This window comes from Coenobita brevimanus, chromosome 21 (assembly GCF_032717465.1).
Source record: "Coenobita brevimanus isolate Jiangsu-jjx chromosome 21, ASM3271746v2, whole genome shotgun sequence".
Taxonomy (NCBI): Eukaryota; Metazoa; Arthropoda; class Malacostraca; order Decapoda; family Coenobitidae; genus Coenobita; species Coenobita brevimanus.
The window spans coordinates 6,486,630-6,508,305 of NC_136974.1; the positions used below are offsets into that span (position 1 = coordinate 6,486,630).

A 21,676-nucleotide genomic window follows, 5' to 3' on the forward strand; every position below is an offset into this window, starting at 1 on the left:
CCCGGCGGACATCGCTGAATACTTCTGACGAGCACTGTATATTCAAGGATATTTTTGTTGAACTTATTAATGCTGAGAAAATCCGCGAGAGGGCAAAACCGTAGACAAAAAATCCGCAAAAAATGCGGGATTACTGTATATATATATATATATATACCGGTATATAAAACATATATACACACACACACTGAACAACCACAGAAACACAACCCTGTCTCATTCCAACACTGGTAATGCATCAGTCACTAATTATAATAAGACAAAGCGACTCAATGTGCAGTCTCAAAATAAAGGCATCTTGTATGGGGTAGGGCAGTGAGATATTAGTATGGTTTCTTTGATATGTAGGGGAGGAGGAGGATGCATATTTATCACTCCCCCCCCCCACAAAAAAAAAAGTGTTCTTAATTTCTACCAGTCTTCTTTACTTAATGTCCTTGTGCTGCCAAAGGACCATGTAAGGCAGCAAGAGATATCAATATGGCCTCTTCAGTACGGATGGTGCGAGACTGCTGGTTGGGACAGGTGTTGACGTACCGATCAAAAAGGTGGAGTGGTTCAGTCGCCTCTAGTTCCTCATCCGCCTCAATGGCCGCTTCTAGTCCTTCAACACCTGAAAGAGTTTGGTAGGTTATAGTCTGTCCATACATTTTGTCTTTTTTTTTTTGCAGCTTATTTCCCATAGCTCAATGGCAGAATAACACAATATATTGGTTTACATCCCTTTCATAAGTACCTGCACTTTGTTTTGTTATTAGCACTGAATTATACTGTTAATCTCTTTTATGTAACTCTGCATTCAAGACTTGGAGATGGAAATTTTGGGTCAAGTTAAAGTGAAGAGAGACTATACTGCATTTTGTGGTGCTCTTGAAGGATTATTAGGCTTCCCAGTACCTCTTCCCTGAATGCTGTGTAAGCAGACCACATGAATATAGGCAAGTCAATCCTATATTACCTCCTTCATGTCATGTAAGTTCATGGTGAGGCCACTATAGCTAGTCTAAATAATTTACAGACAAGACACAAACCTAGAGTACATGTCCTGATACCATACAGATCATCTCTTGTCTAAGTTAGCCCACTGGGTGTCAATCATGAACATACAGTTAACCATCCTTGAACACGTGAGATATGTTCCTGGAGGTGGTATGGGGAGGATTATTCTGGAGAGTAAAAATCTTATGGGAAAATTAGGGTCACATCTGCAAGCAGAGGGGGGTTCAGGGGTTAAAAAAAAAAAAAATAAATAAACAAAAAATAAATAAAGTCTGAATGGAAAATATTTAACTCATGCATTTTTTTTTTTTTACTTCATAATATAACACTGTTGGTGCATATAATTAAAATAAATAAATAAAAAATAAACAAAGTCTGAATGGAAAATATTTAACTCATGCATTTTTTTTTTTTTTCAACTGCATAATATAACACTGTTGGTGCATATAATTACTGTAAACTCTCATAACTAGCATAAAGCTGCCAAGAGGGTGCTGCTAGCTGATGTACTATCAGATGGTGACATAATACCCTGCCTAACCCGTCCCCCCCCCCCCGAGGCAGGTCTAACCCCTTTTAACACCCCATACCTGTACTATACAAGTGTTCAAACATAAAAAATTAACCTTAAGTACTGTAATAAGTGTGACAAAATGTCAATGTCCTGTACAAGGAGGTCCCAATGTTACAGGTAGTTGTGGAGTATAACATAACCTATGGGAAAAAGGGGGTTTGGTGTTTGGCCACCAACAACTTATACCTATAATGCCATGTAAAGCAATTTTAATAAAGAATAAAGGTTAGTGACATCTAGAACACACATACATTAGGCCCTCCATGCTTACTCAGTATTTGCTCGAACTTAGTCATCTGGTAAACTAGGGATACCATGCAAACTGGCCCTGAGTATGTAAGGATATGTATTTAATTATAAAAGCTCACACTGACTGACCACAATATAAACTGTCTCTCTTCTCACCCCTTCCCAAACACTATTTTTCTTCCATTTTTCATCTTCCTCTTTTCCCTTTTCTTCTTTCTTTCATTTCCTCCTCCAGTTACAGTCTCTCTCTCTCTCTCATTTATTTTCCAGTTACATCCAGTGGTTATAAAAGAAAGCAATAGAATGAGAGAAAATTAAATAAAATGGGAAAAATACACCGTGCATTCCCTTATCAGCAAGGAAACAATCTTTACTAAAGTCAAGGCAGGTGATTTTGACCTCTGGAACTGACTGAAGCATTACGTATGTTCTCTCTCTTTCTCTCTCTCGTCACACCAAAGATTACAAAAGACAGCAACTGAGGGAAAATAAATAAAAGAGGGAAAAATACAATCTGCATCTTCTGATCTGTGACAGGTAATGTTTACCATAGCTGATGCAGGTGATTTTGGACTCTTATGCCGCTGACAAAAGTGTTACGTGTCTGCTCTCTCTCTTTCTCTCTCTCTCTCCAACAAAGGTAAGGGATAAGAATTTTCTCTCTCACTCTCTCCAACTAAGGTAAGAGATAATCTCTCCCTCTCTCTCTCTCTCTCCTGTTACTTCTATCCCTTCTTCTTCTTCGTTTCTAAGTCCGATCCAAAGGTTATAAAAGAAAACAATGAGTTAAAAATTCAGTAAATACACAAGAACTCCCCCACTTTCTGAGAGATGTTCACCTTAGCTCAGGCAGACAATTTTGGCCTCTACAGTATACAGCTGCCACAAGAATGGTTTTGCTCTCTCTCTCTCCCATTAAATATCAAAGAAGCCAGTAACATATATCATTCAAAGCAAAACTAAAGGAATTCCTTCTGACTGAGGCACATCAATTTATGTAGACTACTGTACACTATTGTATATACCAGTGTCAATACTATGTATGAAGAATAACCACTCAAGTGGAACTAAGTTTATTACAGTATTATTATTATTATTACTCTCTCTCTCTCTAGTGGTGGAGGTGCAAGTGGGATGAAATTTCTTAGTAAATATGGGCAGGCTACAATTTTTCTTGAGGATCCTAGCATGGTAATTATATGTAAAAATACTTTTGTTTTTTTTCAAAAGTGAAAAATTTCCCACATTTTTTTTTTTAAATGGCCCCCATTTGCTGTGATGGATAATAATGCATACCAGGTTTTGTGGCAACAAATACAAGAAAGTTTACTGTACTCTAAGAAAGAACCTGTAAACTTTTTTTTTATTCTATCTATCCATCTATCAAGAGCCAGACATCTTAATCCTGTAAGGGATGGCCACAAACAAATTTCCTCCATGTCACAATGACTCTTGCCATTCCACTGCCATCCCCCCAACTTATACACTCTTCTCTCATACACCTCTCCACTTCATCTCTCATCTCATCCTTGGTTTCTCCCTCCCTTTCCACCCCCTCCACCTCAATCTCATACACTCTCCTTGTTAGTCTCTCACCTTCCATCCTCTCCACATGGCCAAACCACCTCAGTATATTTCTCCTAATGCTTTCAATCACATCCACATCCACACCACAACACTTCCTCACTCATCATTCTGTCTCTCCATGGAACTTCATAGGGTCCTCTCAAATGACTTATTTCCACTGCTCTCACTCTTGACCTGTGTCCTTCCAACAATGGCAAAGCTTCACTTCCATACATTTGAGCAAGTATCACAATACTATCATGCAGTGACTTTTTTACTTCCATGCTCACTTCCCTATTTCTTAACATTGTTTTCAATGAACTAGCAGCCTTTCTTCCCTATTGTATCTTTTCAAGAACTTCATCCACGTACAGCTTAGAAGGTCATTGATGAATAAAAGGAAGTGAGTTGGTGATAGAACAGAGCCCTGAGGAACACCACTGTTGATAGATCTAGGAGAAGACTAATGGCCGTCTACAACAGCGGCTATAGAACGACCAGAAAGGAAGCTATAGATGAAGGAACAGACAGAAGGATAGAGACCGTAAGAGGACAGTTTGGAAATTAAAGATTTATGCCAGACTCAATCGAAAGCCTTTGAGATGTCAAGTGCAATGGCAAAGCTTTCGCCAAAGTCCTGAAAGGAGGATGACCAGGAATCTGAAAGGTAGGTGAGAAGATCCTTCCTCCTTTCCATCCTTCCTCTTCTGTCTTTCTTTCCTTCATACTTTCCTCTCCCTTCTGTCTACAGGTGACTCTACACTGAGTGACAAGCCAAATGGTTTCCTGTACACCAGGAAGCCATTTACTATGCTGGGTGTAACCATATAACCAAATTATGGTGCCTGATGGTTTAGTGGGAAATTACGGCACTCCAGTCAAACTGAGCTGGTGCAGGTTTATATCCAAGGGGTAGTTGGGGTTTATTGCTCACGAAATGCCACTTGGATGAAAGAAGCTGGTCACTCTCATCTTTAGTGTCAGGACCAACTTGCCTAGCCCCAGGCTCCTATGCTCCTCATGAGGCAACACTGGATTAGATGATGATGAAAACAACTAATATAAATGAAATTCTTTGTTATAACACCAAAGAAAAACTTTCACAAATGTATTTCCATTTTACTGTCTCATGGATGGCGGAAGGTGGGAAAACAAAGTAAGTAAGTAGGCTATTCAGGATGGACCATCCACAAGCATGGAGGGATACATCTGTTGTCCAGAGACAAACAATTACTGCTCTCATAAATGACTTCAGATCTTGAATATCAGTTGTTAGCAAAACCTAATTTAGATTATCTAGTCAGAAAAAAGAAATATGAAAGAACTTGAGGAAAAATAGTATTCACTTGTCCATTATAGCAATTAACTGCATTCAGGATTACCTGTATTGCCTAGCCTAATTAAAAGATATAATGATGACTGTGCCATTTATTTCCATAAAGATGGAAATGTTTTGTTACCCCAGGAAAGAATAAACCAGCAATAATTTTGATAGTATTCACCAGTGCTGGGCAGATGCGCAAACACTTGCACAAAGCGCAATTGTGAATATCATTTGTGCATTGCGCACCGCACGAAACCATGCGCAATATTGCGCTTTCGCACATGAGAAGGCAGGTGCACTTGCTCACCTGTCTTGTGGATTGTGCACTGCGCAATCCAAGGGACACGTGATCTTGAGAGCTTCCCGTATGTCTGGACAAGAGATGGGGGGAGGGTCGGGTGGGCCGCGAGGGTTCTGCTGAGGGGAGGCAGGGGACAGAGGGTAGCAGCATTTCTTAAAATACTTCAAGAGAGATAATTTATTTTAACATTTTCTAAATTATTATTGGTAGGAGTAAATTATAAATTAAAAATACATTATTTATTAAGAGTAGTGTATATGCAATTCCTTACAAAAATCATTAAAACAATTATTATTTAAATCAAATATCCACAGCCTAATTTATTAGGCTGTGGATATTTGATTTAAATAATATGTTTTAATGATTTTTGTAAGGAATTACACATGCTACTGTATATCTATACTGAATTATTAAATAAAACGTCATGCAAAAATGCAGATAAAAGTAAAGCTGGTAACATCACAGCCTTTGGTTCTCTGTCCCTCTGCTTCGCAGCCCGCTCACTCCTCTGTTTGAACTTTCACGAGTGAAAAAGTTACTACGTGACAGTATTGTGATGCCAACTCTAATGTATGGAAGTGAAGCTTTGACCTTGTTGGAGGGACAGAAGTCAAAAGGAAGAGCTGTGGAAATAAATAAGTTATTTGAGAGGAGCATGTGGAGTTACATGGAGTGACAGACTGACAAATGAGGTGATAAGGGAATGCACGGTGTATTTTTCCAATTTTATTTACTATGCCTGAAAAACTACACTGGATGTATAAACAGCCGCAAATCATGTAGAGCGAGCACTCACATAATGAGAAAATATTGTACCCAGAAGGTCCCACTGTAACACCATGTTACAGGGCCAAATTTTTACATGTTAAAGAGTTTCATGGTACCTGAGCATACCCCAAGTTCACCTTTTGGGGCAATTTTCAGGTTCATTTCCAGGACATTTACCTACCTAATAAAGACTTCATTACATACAAACACTGGAAGATTCCTCACCTTGAATGGAAGAGATTGTGGACTGGCTGGGGGGAGGTGGAGTGGGGTTCCATGCCCCCCCCCCCCAAAAAAAAAAAAGATCACACAGAGCAGGTGTGCAGCCACAGCAAGGGGAGAGGGTAGGCTCAACTGGGGCAGGAATGCTCAGTGGACCGTGACATCACCCCGCACAGACACGTGATAGCAATACTGGATGTCACAGGCTGGTGCAACCCGTGTTATGACTATCATTGACCATGTTGTGTCTGTTCCCACCGTAATATGACCCTAGTCTGCTGCGTTATAACTGTTTGAACCATAATTTGGAGTCTCTGGCCTACTTATGTCTATCGTCGCCAGGTAGTATGACGTTTAAAAAATGGGCAGCTTCCACTGCTTGTGCAATGTCTAACATTTTCGCATTGTGGCTATGTTTCGACATTAAATTTTGCCTCCCATGTTATGTGAGTTTCGCGCTATAGGATCGCACGTTCTGTAAGCAATTACTGTATACTTGAGTTCTGCATTGTAAAAGCTCACAATGGAGGGGGTTTGGCCACAACTGTGATAAATAGTACTTGTAGTCTGGCAGCAAATATGGATATATCTGATGAAATGTTGTTATGGTTCATGACACCATATATTTTACTATATCTTACCTCCAAAAACAATGAGTGCATGAGAAAAAGCAGGAAAGTCTGCCTTTCTCACATCTTGTCCTTTATCTGATGTGCCAATCAGAAGGTCATAACCATCGGAAAATCTGCTGCCTGTCATTACCTGGAATGAAAATGATGCAACAGGATTTCAGGTCAATGCCCTGTCCCCTGCCATTTCACTGCCCTGCTCCCAGCTCAGACCCCCCTCTCTTATATACCTCTACACACTTCCTTGGTCTCCCCCTCCCTCTCAACCCTCCACCTCACTCACTTACACTCTCCTCATCAGTCTCTTGCTCTCCATCCTCTCCACATGGCCAACCCACCTCAGTGTGTTTTCCTAACACTTCCTATCACATCCACATCCACACCACAATGCTCCTTCACTTCCTCATTTGTCAGTCTGTCTCTCCATGTAAATCCACATGCTCCCCTCAAAAAAACCATTTCCACTGCTCTCACTCTTGACTTGTGTCCTTCCAACAAGGTCCAACCTTCACTTTCATATGTCAGAGTTGTTATCACGATACTGTTATGCAGCAACTTTTTTACTTCCATGCTCACATTCCTGTTCCTTAGCACTGCTTTCAAAGAACCTTACCAACCTTTATTCTTACCTAAGGATGGGGTGAGGGGGATTCCACAAACAGTGTAATAGAAAGCACAGAAGCAAAAAAGCTATCATCACTATCATCATCATTCCAAACCTATTCCCACATAAAAGATAGGGTGAGACGAAAGTCAGACACAAAAATCTTCTGCTGTACCCCTACCCAAAATGAATTTAAATTGAATCTTCACTCCCTCCCTAATTACATTTCCCACATTCACTACATAACTTTTATTATCTGAGCTAATAACTTAAATCCCTTATAGTTGCCATGCTTACATGCATTTCCCATCCCCTTATAACCATTCACAGTCCCACTCTTCTAACAGACAGAGCACTGTATAACTAAAGTGCATGAACCAACATACCTCAGTAAGCGAGTTGGCCACCCTGACAGTATATCCCCAATAGTATCCTGCCACTTCCCTGGGTTCATCCGGGCTGGCCAATTCCCCATACGGCCGTTTCATCTCCCGAGCTTCTGGTGGCAGCCTTACAGTCACTCGAAGGCCAGGCTCAAGCTGCTGGTCCACCTGTATGTCTGTGCCGAGACCGACGTCAACAAAGGACGAGGTTTTTTTACCTTTGTCTAGTACCACGCCGTCCCTATTGCAACATTTAGCTAGTATTACACATACAGTATAACATCATTAATTGTTAATATTGGGGGTAGGGTTATGAGGGGTAGACTGAGAAAGACATGGGACGAGGTCATTAAGTGTGACCTTAGGGTTAAGGGACTGAACAGGGAGGCTGCGATGGATCGTGCAGTGTGAAGAGCCGCCATTAGGTGACCAAGGCCGACACATGCAAGCATGTTGGAGCCTTTAAAAACGAAAACGAAACATCTTTCTGTTATAACATTCAGCATTAACTACATCTTTCTGTTATAACATTCAGCATTAACTGCACCTTTCTGTTATAACAATCTGCATTAACTACATATTACTGTATCATCATCTTAACCCTACTTTCAACTTTCATATACAGATCAACTAATAGGAAATGAATTACACAATCATCATTATCATCACCCCAAATGTATTTTCCGCCTAAGCATGATGTATCAGTTATTATACCCCTCCTCCTCCTCCTCCTCCTCCTCTAATAAAAAATATATACATATATATACAGTAATCCCTCCAATATCCGACGTAATAGAGCCATAGGCAGGTCCGGATAGTGGTCCTGTCCGGATATTGGGCCCCCAGCTTATGGACTTGTACTTATGGACCCTTACTCAGAGAAACACCTATACAACTCCCTCTGGACATACATAGCACCTATTTAAGACCCAAATCACACCAATAAGGCACATAAAAGACTGAAATAAATGCAAAAGAAGCATAAAATGAGGGTTTTGAGGTAGGTTCATACAATATTCAACATTCTGGGTACTTACAAGTCCCTGGCTCCTGGACTGGTACTTATGGAGCCTAACCTAGCCTAACTCAGAAAAACACCTTCCTACTGCACATGCATAGCTCTAAACACCCTATTCACACCAATACAGGACATTAAAGAGTGAAATGAGGTGTTTGAGGTAAGTATAGTATGGAAAAAAGTACAGTATGAAGCATTCTGCCGACTTACAGCAAGTCCATGGCCATCTCGATGAATAACCGCCTCATCTCGGACTCTGACAGTAAGAAGGATTTCCTGAAGCACTTGCAGTACACTGTTCATGAAGTCTTGCACTGAATTTAGTCAATCGCACTCAGAAGTCCGTTCTCTTCACAGTGCGCACTCTTGTCTAACTTATGCTCCATTGTAACTTACTAAGTGTTGCACTCTGCACTTTAACTTTTCCCACTCTTCTAACCATTTTCTAAAGCAAAAACAAACAAGTCTATTTACATTAAATGTTGTTTCAAAACTGTATTCTCACTCACAACTGTAAATCCTTAACACAACACACTGCTTTTTTCACCAAACAACACTGTAAATTCCCATGTGGCCTAGTGCATAAGTTTTTGCTGTTTAATCACTGTCAGAGTCCGAGAGTATCACTGGCAGGTGACCTAGGGGTGCGTCGCTGGGTCGTGGTGATGGCGTACCCACTGCAGACAACTCTGAAGACAGACGCAAACTCACGTCGAACGGTGACTCCACCGTGGCTGATGTGCTGGGCTGTTGCTCGGAGCATGAGGGCCTGTCTTGGGGAGGCAACGGAGTGGAGCCAGGGCTGGGCACAGAGGGGGTCACGGGCCTGAAAAAACTGTCAATTGTTGATTGACGCAAGGACTGACGATTCTGACAATTGATGATGCACTGCCTGAAAGCACGCACTTCCTCCACAAGTCCCAAGGGCCTCATCTCCCTGTCGCAGTCCGGGTGTTCCAGGTAGTCGAGAACGAACTCTAGGTGCTCCCGGACTGCATTCAGCTTGGAGATGGATGGAGTAGTGTCATGCTGAGAGGAGTCCGCATCATCATCGCCGTCCTCGTCGGAATCTTCAAGCTGGGTACTGACACCTGCAACTGAATATGCGATCTCGATATCAGACAATGTCTGATACCCAGGATCGCCTCGTCATCATCCAACCACTCACGCACATCGTCCACATCAACATCGTCGCCATGCGTATGTAGCCGTGCATGGAAGTCATCCACGTCAAACCCTAGAAAATCGTACTCCACATCCGTTCTGAGAAGCAGACGAGACCAACCATTTTCTAGAGTCTTGACAGGGACTTCCTTCCACGCACTGGCCCAGTTGTAGATTGCAGACTTGATGTTGTGGCGATGAAGGTTTTCCAAAGTCCACTGGCCTCGCGTGTCCCGTCCCTCCCTGCGCTCGTCCACGTCCTCGAGAACAACCATCACCTCGTCCAGGAACTTCCGGCAGTATAGGCGCTTTGTTGCCACGATCGCTCCTTGGTCCATTGGTTGGATGAGAGCAGTCGTATTAGGTGGCAGAAACATGCACCTAATCCGGCCATTCTCAGCCACCAAGTCCTCGTCGCACAGGTGGGCAGGTGCATTGTCGAGGAGAAGGAGGGCCTATACCTGGTCGCGCGGGATTCCCAGTGTCTTCGTCTGGTAATTGATGACATCCTTGACGAAGTGGCGGTGGAACCAGTCTTTGAAGATCTGGGCTGTAAACCATGCCTTCAAAGAATGGTACCAGACGACAGGAAGGACATCCATCACCCCAAGAAGATACCGAGGCTACTTTGCACGGCCAACAATAACAGGCTTAAGCCAGTGCATGCCGTTAGCACTGGCACAACACAAAGCAGATATCCGTTGCTTGGAGAGCTTGCGGCCAGGTACACGCTTCTCTGTCTCCTCGGCTAGAGTGTTCGTTGGCAAACAGCGATAGAATAAACCAGTTTCATCGGCATTGTAGACTTGACCGAGAGTGAGGCCCTCCCTGTCGATCAAGCCCTTCACCTCGTGCCGAAACTCGTCAACTCCATCCTCGTTAGCATCCAAAGCTTCGCCATGAGCTTTACGGCTGGTAAGGCCATGCCGTAACTTGAACGCGAAGAGCCAACCCTCGGATGCCTTGAAGTCTAGGGCGTCGTGAAGCCTGGTGAACTTCTCAGCAGCAGCCTTCAGCTCCATTCCACGTACCATCACACCAGCAGCATGTTGCCGTCGATACCAAATCAATGTGGAGCGGTCGATTTCGCAAACTTGGGAGTAAACATCACCTTCCTCTCCACGTTGCTTTTGCTTCTTGACGAGAAGTCAGCCGTGTACTGCATGAGTTTGTCTCGGGATCTCTTGATATCGAACAAAGTAGATCAGGCCAGGTTGAACTCGCGGAGGATGCGGGAAGAAGAACACCCCGCATCTACTTTCTCCAATATCTCCTGTTTCTTCTCCAGAGTCAACACCACTCTCTTCCTCTTCTCAGGTGGCGGGGCCATCATCACACACACTAATAGGAGGCCCGAGAGCAGCAGGAGTGCCTGCAGCAGGTAAGGAACCACCACAAAAGCGAGCACGTGGGCAGCCATGATGACGAGCGTGCACTCGCGACAAGAGACAGGCGGAAAGTGGGGAGGATGCAGCGGCGCTCTATCGGACGACTGAGGAATGATGCGCCACAACAAAGCTGTCCCACGCCGCATGCACCAAGTTCAAATTACGGGCGGGGAAAATTCGTTTTTTTTTTTCTAATTTTTTTGCAGTTTTTGGACCATTCTGGGAATATTGGAACCCGGGACGATTATGTCCGGTTAGTGGGGATGTTCAGATATTGGGCGTTCGGATATTAGAGGGATTACTTATATACATATATATATATATATATATATATATATATATATATATATATATATATATATATATATATATATATATACTGTATTTATATATATATATATATATATATATATATATATATATATACAGTTATATATATAATATGTATACAGTAATCCCTCCAATATCCGACGTAATAGAGCCATAGGCAGGTCCGGATAGTGGTCTTGTCCGGATATTGGGCCCCAGCTTATGGACTTGTACTTATGGACCCTAACTCTGAAAAACACCTATACAACTCCCTCTGGACATGCATTGCACCTATTTAAGACCCAAATCACACCAATAAGGGACATAAAAGACTGAAATAAATGCAAAAGAACCATAAAATGAGGTTTTAGAGGTGAGTTTATACAAAATTAAACATTCTGGGTACTTACAAGTCCCTTGCTCCTGGACTGGTTTGAACCGCCAGTTTGCAGTCCACAGTTAATCCTCTGCACTCTAAATTCTAATTTCTTAACACTGCACAACACTGTAAATTCCTGTGTGTTCTAGTGGCAAGGTATTGCAGTTTATTCACTGTTTATTCACAAAAAAAAAAGCACCTGTGGCTTGCACTGTTATGAGTATCTGCTCTCCATCAGAGTTAAGCTGTGACTGTTGATGTTGGTGGGGTAACAGAGTTGCCAGATCGCAACAGCCACATTACCAATCTCCTCAACTTTCATTGTCAAATATAACTTTTCATTACCAAATTCGTAAAGCTAGCATATATTCTTCACTAATTATATATACAAGTGGAAATACATGTAATCACTCTCCTTATAACTAACACCATGTTGATTATTTTCACACTATGTAGGGCAGCAGATTAATCAGAGAGAGCAAACAATCCACCATCTCCATCCTGTGTATCCTCATACATGTGAAAAATCCATTTGGTAATGCATTATTCTAATTCATTACCAAACGAATTTTTCATTACCAAATTGGCCCACACTTGGTAATGAAAAATACCAAATGGCAACCTGACAGGGGAGGGGGGAGGGGGAGGAAGGAAGGGGTGAAGGGACCATGGTGTAACAGCTGTTCGGCGCCAGGCGGGAATTTCAAATTATGGGAGGGAAAAAAGTCAGATTTTTTTCTAATTTTTTGCGGTTTTTGGCCCATTTTGGGAACATTGGATCCCAGGAGGATTATGTCCGGTTAGTGGGGATGTTCGGATATTGGGCGTTCGGATATCAGAGGGATTACTGTATATATACAGGTAAGCCCTTAATCCATGCGAGGGTTACGTTCCCAGACCCTTCACGTATGTGGTAAATTCGCGTATATGTTCTGCCCTTGTGTGCACATAATTATGCATGTCTACTAAGTATATTACATCTGAATAATACTGTTTATGCACTACATGCACCTTATAAACTAGCATGAAGTATGAAAAACAACAAAAATGTAAGAAATTTAACACTGAAACCTGACAAGCACAGGCTAGATGGAGACACTTCAGCAGTCTGGTGCAATAGCCCTCACTGCCTCCCATATGCTACATTCTGCCTTCTTTATTGTCCAAACAGTTGACTCATTCACCCCAAACATACGGTTCCAAGCCAGTTCACAGGCGTAGGTGGAGACACTTCAGCACAGTCTGGTGCACTACCCCTCACTGCCTCCCGTATGCTACGTTCTGCCTTCTTTATTGTAAGAACAGTTGACTCACCCCAAACACACGGTTTCAAGACAATTCACCACGAAGTCAATTCACCATCAAAACATGGATGATTCCCTGTCATTCTATAAATATACTTATTATTGATTAATTAATACTTTAATAACTAATTTTCAGGGGTAGTTTATAACTCATATAAGTAAAAAACTAGTGTACTGTACTTCCTAAATAAACTGGTATGTAAATAAACGACAGGGAAATATCCTGACGGAGAATTGTCGCCGACATTCCTTCCTTAAGTTTGTCCAACACTCTAACTTTCAGTGTCAGCAACATCACTTTACTAGTCCATTTTGGTGTGTTACCACATGCATCACTAGCACTACACTTAGGCCCCATGTTGGCAGACAAAGCAAGCAATCACTGGAAGGCAAAAAAATAAGCCACAAATAACGATTCGCGAGTCACACGTGGTTCGACCGTCGGATTCAAACTGACTTATAGTGCATGGTAGACCGACCTCCCCCCCCCCCCCCACCCACACACACATACATATATAATTATGTATGCACACGGGCAGCAGGTAGGCATTTTTATATTTTATTTATTTCTCTTGTATATTAAAATTATTTATTTGAATACTATAATTTTGTTTTAATTATTGTACAAAAAATTCGTGGATAACCGAAATCACGTGAAAAAAGTTCACGTGAATTAAGGGCTTACCTGTACACTATATATACACTCAAACCTCTATTTAAGGGACCTCCATTTAAGGGATTTCAGATTTAAAGGACTCCATATTCTACCTGACAAATGGACAAGATCGTTCAAAAGTGTACGTAATGTCTAGGTTATACACATTAATATGTTTCTTTATACTGCACCCGTAAAATAATATTCATATTCATATAAATAAGTGAGAAAAGTGAACCAATCATTGCATTTCATAATAAGATTGTCTTTATATGTGGTAAAACAATGGACATTATCAAGTAGGGGACAACTTCAAGTAAGGGACAAGTTGATTCCCCATTTAGTCCCTTATATCGAGGTTTGAGTGTATGTATATATGTGTGTGTGTGTGTGTGTGTGTATATATATATATATATATACAGTAGAACCTCTTTCATCCGGACCCCTTTAATCCGGATTTCTGTTAATCCGGACAAAATTTAAAAATAATAAGCTCCAAAAATATGTTGAAAGTAATTCTAAAGTCATTTTCAGTATCGACGCGGAAAGCGATCGTCATTCGTTTAGTCTCGGATCACGCTAGGTCACAACATAGGCGCCTGTTTAAACACACGCTAGCATTCGTTCCATCAACTAGTTCACCAACCATTTATATTTTTACGCTGTATTTCAAAAGTTTATCCTCCTTACCATGCCCCTTAATGCAAGTGTAGCTTCTGCAATGAATAAAGGTGTTAAAAGGAGGAGTTTGCTTACACAAAAATGGGTCAGAATATTCTGCAGTGTTTAGTGATTACTGTAGGTTATTTTTTGTACTTAAATGTGCTTTACTTGTACATCAAACATTAGCTTCTTGCCCATATGGGTGTTATCAATATGCCAAAGATGATAATGTATTTTTTGCCTACATAAGTTTTATTTTTATTCCAAATATTACAGTTAATTAATTAATTTTTTTTTTTGCCTACACTTACCACAATTTAAATGTAGGCTAGTTTCTTGTCATGGCCTTACCTGTAAATTATGCAATACAAAACTATCGTACATGATTAGTTTTCTTATTTTAGTACTGGTATCCTTTCATCTTTTGCAGTTACGTAGGGTTGACATATGCCACATATGTTAATAATTAACAAACATACCATATGTAGATAGAGTTTGGTATGAACTGGAGATTACCCTGATGATCCGGACAATCTGCTAATTCGGACAACCCTTCCCCCCATATAGTCCAAATGAGAGAGGTTCTACTGTATATATAGTAACCTCTCAACTAACGCGAGTTTAAAAAAACGCATTTTCGTTTTAATATGAGCAAATTTTTAAGGAGATATGTTTAACTAACATGGGTTTCTCGATTTAACGTAACTTTACATGTACGTGATGGTTTCAAATTAGCCGCGCGCACTTTGGACAGTCCCGAGCTGGTAGACCATATGTGTCAGAGAGAGTGAGAGAGAGTGAGTTTTACACCAGGCACCCCTTTTTTGGATAAGGGCTATGGCGTTGCCCCTGGGTAGAGGACTTTGGTTTGGAGCGTGTAGCATTTTATGACCGGATGCCCTTCCTGATGTCTACCAACGACCCTTGGGTGGATTCGATCCTCCGACCCTTCGGTCAGAACGGAGCGCTCTAACCCACTGAGCCACGGCTAATACATAATAAATACACGGATAAATACAATTTTTTATTTGCCTGTTGATGAACTGGTTTTATTTGAATTATAATATTCGAAAATGAAGTTTGGCCCCATTCTGAGCAATTTGGCTCATTTTCGGACAAAATTTGGCCAGGAAAGTGATGGAAGATCTAAATTGTTACAACTTGATGCTGCAGAACAAAAAGAAGAAAACCACTCAGAACAAGATAGAGCAGTTCTTTATGAAGAAGACAGAAAACTTAAGGGAGTTATCTTCATCACCAGTAGCACGTGAGTCAGAGGAAAAGGAAGGACAGCAGAGTGAGGAGGGACAACAAATTTAGGGTGGGGAGCGGCAGGAGGTGGGGAAGCGGGGTGAGGAGAGACAGCAGCAGATGACCAGTGATGCATAGATGAAGTGAGGATGTGTGTTGTTATTGTTTGTGACCTACTTACTGTAATGAAAATGTTGCTTTTACTGTAGTGTTTTTATGACCTACTAATGCATTAATAATGTTGAGGAACTTTCACAATGCCGTGAATGAAGCAGAATTGAAAGAAAATCCACTTTAAAAACGAAAACTATGTATTTGGGGAGAAGTAAACAATGCTTCGGTCTGGCAGCAAACTCTCATCCTTTTTCCGTCCAACTCTCTAATGCAAGAGTTAAACGTTACTCCCAGTCTTTCATTTATGCAAAAGGTCAGCTCTGGAACTGTCTCCCTCTGTCTGTATTTCCTGCTGCCTATGATCTCCAGTCTTTCAAACGCAGCGTGTCCAGGCATCTCAAAATGATCAGATCTTGAATTTGGCCCTATATTGTATTTTGTTTTTCTCTTGGAGGGAACTGTAATCTGCGGGCTCATGGCCTTTGGTTCCTTCTTCCTCGCATAAAAAAAAAAAAAAAAAAAAAAAAAAAAAAAAAAACTAGGGCTCAAATGTTATTTCTCCCAAAATATAATGTTTTTGTTTTTACGTGTATTTTCTTTCAAATTAATACTGTTGCTTTTAAGTTTAGAGTAGCATAACTCCCCAAATGGGTAGACTTTCCCAGAGTCCAGGAACGTAGCCCCCAATATTACCACTGTTTCTTATGGGAAAATTATGTTTAAATAACGTGTTTTTAACTAACGCGACCTCTCCAGGAACCTAATCCTCGCGTTATTAGAGAGGTTACTGTATATGTATATGTATATGTATATATATATATATATATATATATATATATATATATATATATATATATATATATATATATATCATCGTCATCACTGTCCTGTTTTCCACTAAAGTGTATATGGAAGATAATGCTATGTTGCTCCCTGTTTTAACACTGCACCTTAACACATCTTTTTATACTAATCATGCATTATCACTACTATTACCATCATTATCATTCTAAAGCTGGGATGTAGGAGTCGATATCTCTCCAGTCTGGTACCAGTGACCCAGCACATCAAATTTCCACACATCCAGGTACAGCAGCCACAATTATAACGGCCATCATAAAAAAATATAATCGCCAAGAAAAGCAGTTACGCAGGGAAAAGCTGCCTAAACCCATTAACTCAAACCAGAGACAATGGCCTAACTGTTTCATTAAATAAACTGCTCTTGTCTTTGTTCACCATCCTTACCTTTTTCCTCCCTTAGAGTGAAGTGTTACATATGCATAGGCTATGTCAAGTCCAGAATCATTATGTTCTTGATAATTTGCTATGGGAAATGAGACACATGACACTTCCTGTAAGAATCAAGAAATAGCCTACTGATCTAGTTCTGGGCTAGTAGACTCATCCCAGTATATGTGGTTTCTGGAATCCAGTCCACATTCCAACTTAAACTATCACTTTCAGTAATCCAGTCTATGTTCCAACTCCAATGTAACACAGTTTCACTTAAACAGGATGGGAAATACAAGAACAAGAAAGAGGAATGACAGTATAAGTGAATTAGGAGCAAGATCTAAAATAACGCACCTATACTGACACCACTGATTGGAGCGAAGGTGGTGGGGTGCATTGAGTGCATTAAGGACCCCAACACACTTCAGATGTGGGTCATACTGGAAGAAGTGCTTCCTCAGATACTGTGGGCATTCTTGGTATTCCAACAGCATTCGCATCATCTCTGAAAAAAGGTAAAATGGTTCATAACATTCATATTTTGGTGGAATTAGGAACTTCCATTATTTCCACTCCATCAATACTGTGTGTGTACAGTATAAACAGTATAACATAGAGAGAGAGAGAGAAGAGAAGAGAAGAGAAGAGGAGAGAGAGAGAGAGAGAGAGAGAGAGAGAGAGAGAGAGGATGAGGAATTTGGAAGGAATATGAGTGTAAAGTGGAAGGACTGTAAGAAAATATTCTGGAGAGATGTAGAGTTAGACAGGGTGGCAATGAGGTTAGTCAGGCAGTGAAAGATAAAAATGATAGATTAATAGTGGAGAAGGGAGAAAAAGCGAGCAGATGGAAAGAACACTTTAAGGAATTGTTGAGCAAAAGAGCATGAAAGTAATGCAAGCATAAGTATCTGGGGAATGGCTCGGAGTAGGGGGGACGTGAGAAGAGAGGAAGAAATCAGTAGGATGGAAGTTGTGGAAGCAATGAAGAAAGTTAAAATGAGGAAAGCCCAGGAATTGATGGAGTGTGTGGTGAAATGCTGAACCATGGGGGAGATAGTAGTAGAATGGATGTGGAAGATGTGCAGATTGGCCTGGGAGGAAGGTAGAGTCCCGGAAGATTGAAAGTCAGGTATAATTATTCCCTTGTACAAAGGAAAAGGGGAAAAAGAAGTGTGTGGTAATCATAGGGGCATTTGTCTTCTTAGTGTAATAGGAAAAGTATATGGTTGGATACTTATTGCCAGAGTTAGGGAAATAACAGAGGAATTAGTTGGAGACAAACAGGGAGGTTTCAGGAAGGGAAGAGGTTGTGTAGATCAGATATTCATTCTTAGATCCTTAGTGGAAAAGTTTCTAGAGAAGGGAAAGAAGTTGTATGCAGTCTTCATGGATTTGGAGAAAGCATATGACAGAGTGGATAGACAAGGATTGTGGAAAGTATTAAGAATATATGAAGTCAATGGGAATTGCTGAATGCTGTGAAGAGTATGTATGAGGATGCTAAGGCTGCAAAGCGTGTGGATAGTGAACTGAATTAATTTTTCTATTTGAAGGTTGGATTGAAACAGGGATGTGTCATGTCTCCATGGTTGTTCAATCTGTACATGGATGGGGTTATAATAGAGATACAAGAATAGGGCAGTGGATGTTGGAGTAGCCCTAACGAGACAGGGCAGTGTTTGGAAACTCCCTGTACTGTTGTTTGCAGATGATACTGTGTTGTTAAGTGAAGAAGCAGGGGAGCTGCAAGGCTTGGTGGATGAGTTTGGGAGAGTGTGTAAGAAATGGAATCTAAAGGCGAATGTAAGGAAGAGTAAAGTTATGGTCTTTGAGAGAAGTGAAGTCAGTGAATGTACAGTGAGGTTGGATAAGTAGGAAATGGAAAATGTGAGTACATTTAAGTACTTGGGTAGTGTGATGAGTATGGATGGAAGTTTGGAGGGTGAAGTGCTTGAAAGGGTACAACAAGGATGAAAGGTTGCTGGTTCCTTGAAAGCATTGATAAGAAACTGGGAAGTGAACATGGAAGTGAAGCTTGGACCTTGTTGGAGGGACACAAGAGTGACAGCAGTGGAAATGAGTTATTTGAGAGGAGCTTGTGGAGTCACATGGAGAGACAGACTGACAAATAAGGATGTGAAGGAGTATTGTGGTGTGAACGTGGATGTGATAGGAAGCGTGCAGAGAAACACACTGAGGTGGTTTGGCCATGTGGAGAGGATGGAGAGTGAGATACTGATGAGGAGAGTGTATGTGAGTGAGGTGAAGGGGGCGAGAAGGAGGGGGAGGCCAAGGATGAGATGGAGGAATGAGTGGAGAGGTATATGAGAGAGGGGGGTGTGAGCTGGGAGCAGGGGAGTGAAATGGCAGGGGACAGGGTGACATGAAGGTGATTTGTTTGTGGCCACCCCATATAGGATTAAGGCGTCTTGCAACAGATAGACAGGTAGGTAGATATATATATATATATACTGTAGGTAATCCCTCAATTATCTGTTATAACGAAGCCGAAGGCATGGCCGGATATAAGCGATGAACGGATAAAGAGCAACATCCTTTACTTTATCCATACCCTACCTATACCCATACCCAACCTATATGAACAGTATCCCTCTTAATTTTGGCAGTGTTCTGCAGTCTTTCAGCTGTTTTTAGACATCAAAACACACACTGGGAAAAAAAAAAAAAAAAAAAAACTAATATGTACAGCACCCCTCCTAATTTTGGCGGTGTGTCACGGGGTTTTTGAGATTATACAATATTTATAAATAATATTCAATAATACTTGAGAACAGAACAAAGAACTGACTTGTGAAAATCAAGTAATGATTGATACTTTATTCCGGCTTACTTCGCCGATTCTCTAAGGACGAGAATTTATTTACTTTCTCAACAGTACACAGCAGAGACTAATTACTCACACGTGCTGTTTGTTAGTACTGCTAACCTCACGAGAAAGTGACTCCACCCCTGACAATCAATAACTAATGCTATGAACGATATGCAGGTTCTTGCTGGTGCATTAACTCCAAGTTGCACAACGGATTTAAGTTAATACAAAAAGACAGGCCTAAGTACCAATTATGAATAATGCAAAGCATTTATGCAAACTAGGAGCTATAACTAAAATAAGCTTAATGTGGAGAAATAAAACACGAGTTTACATTACATTAAGCTCAAGAGAAAAGAACTGTAAATTTATTGATTACAATGAGATAAATTTACATTTCAAAATGAATTCAAAATAACAAAGAGAATACAATCACTCGCTCACTCAAAAGCTAAACTCTTAAGCCTAGGAAAATACGAAAGAAAAATACTGGTCAGAGAGTGGGCTAAGCGAAATGGGGGCATCGTTGCTGGGGAAGGACGCTGCCACACACGTTAAACCTCTCGTCGGTTCACACCAGGTGGGAATTTAGGAACTCGCTGGACAACGGAGGCACTGCTCCACACTGGGCCCAATCGAACCTGCTTCCACGATGCTCAAATTCTGACTGAATTCAAATTGTGAGAGAGAGGCGAGAGCGGGCCGCCCTTGCTAATGGCCAACAAATTTAGTGTGAGCGATACATGCCCATAACAAATCACTCAGCGGAAAGCACTGATGTCGCGCGCAAGGACGATCACTTATGAAACGGCGAAAATTGTTCTAAAAACACTCCCGATCGGGTGAATATGTGGTGGTTGACTGAGTGATACATACTGGAATTCCACTAGAATTCGCGGTTTCCCACAAAAGTTCAATGTCACGAGTTTATTTAAATAGAGAATCGCGCCAACTCGTGACATTACGCCCCATCAAAATCAAAATTTTTTTTTCCTTCAGGAAAAAAAAAATTTCAATTTACATACATATAAATCCTAACTCAGTCACACAAGATTCACACTGTGGTGTGTGTGTGCTATCCTGCTACAGGAGAAGGTCACAGTCGCCAGTGAGCGAAAAAACCTCGTATTTATGTTAACAGAAGCAAGCTTGAGGAAAAAACTCTGTGACGACGGTGAAAAATCCTGTACTCAGGTCAAACTGAGCGAAAAGTTCACTACATTTACATTAACAACTAACTGTTATGTAGCATGATGTATGTAATACATGGTGTAGGTGTGACAGTTGTGGTGTAACTGTACCTACATGTAAAATTATGTAATACAATAGTAATAGTAAATGATGACGACGAGGCAGAAGAGAAGAGGCAGCAGCATGCGTCAGCTGTTCTGCACGACAATGCTAAACTCGCCAGCTGCACCTGCAAAAGGAATCAAGGTGGAGCATCAAAAGTGTCATTTCTCTCTCTCTGCCTAGCTATCAATACTTATGTTATTATTAACCAGGAAACGTAATCTTTGGATTTACAAATCTCTCTGAACCCTCATAGTTTACTGGTTAATGCTTATTAACCAGGAAACGTGCCAGTTGTTGAATTTACAAATCTCTGAGAACGGGCAGTTTACTAGTTAACCTAACATTGTTAACAAGGAAACGTGCCAGTTCTTGATTTTACAAATTTCTTAGAACAAGCAGTTTACTGGTTAACCTAACACTACACTTATGATTAATGACAGGAAGCTGAGA

General features: G+C 41.0%; 1 protein-coding gene across 1 annotated transcript in view; it reads right to left on the minus strand.

Annotated features, from left to right (window-relative positions):
• Positions 1-428: 428 nt before the first annotated feature.
• The window catches only part of LOC145392095 (28S rRNA (uridine-N(3))-methyltransferase), a 46,754-nt gene continuing 25,506 nt past the window's right edge, over positions 429-21,676 (minus strand). Inside the window, exons 2-5 of the mRNA XM_080266550.1 lie at positions 17,455-17,605; positions 7,623-7,860; positions 6,645-6,765; positions 429-613 (exon numbers count right to left, since the gene is read on the minus strand). Of these exons, the coding sequence (XP_080122676.1) occupies positions 429-613; positions 6,645-6,765; positions 7,623-7,860; positions 17,455-17,605 (695 nt within the window). The remainder of the gene's footprint in view (positions 614-6,644; positions 6,766-7,622; positions 7,861-17,454; positions 17,606-21,676) is intronic.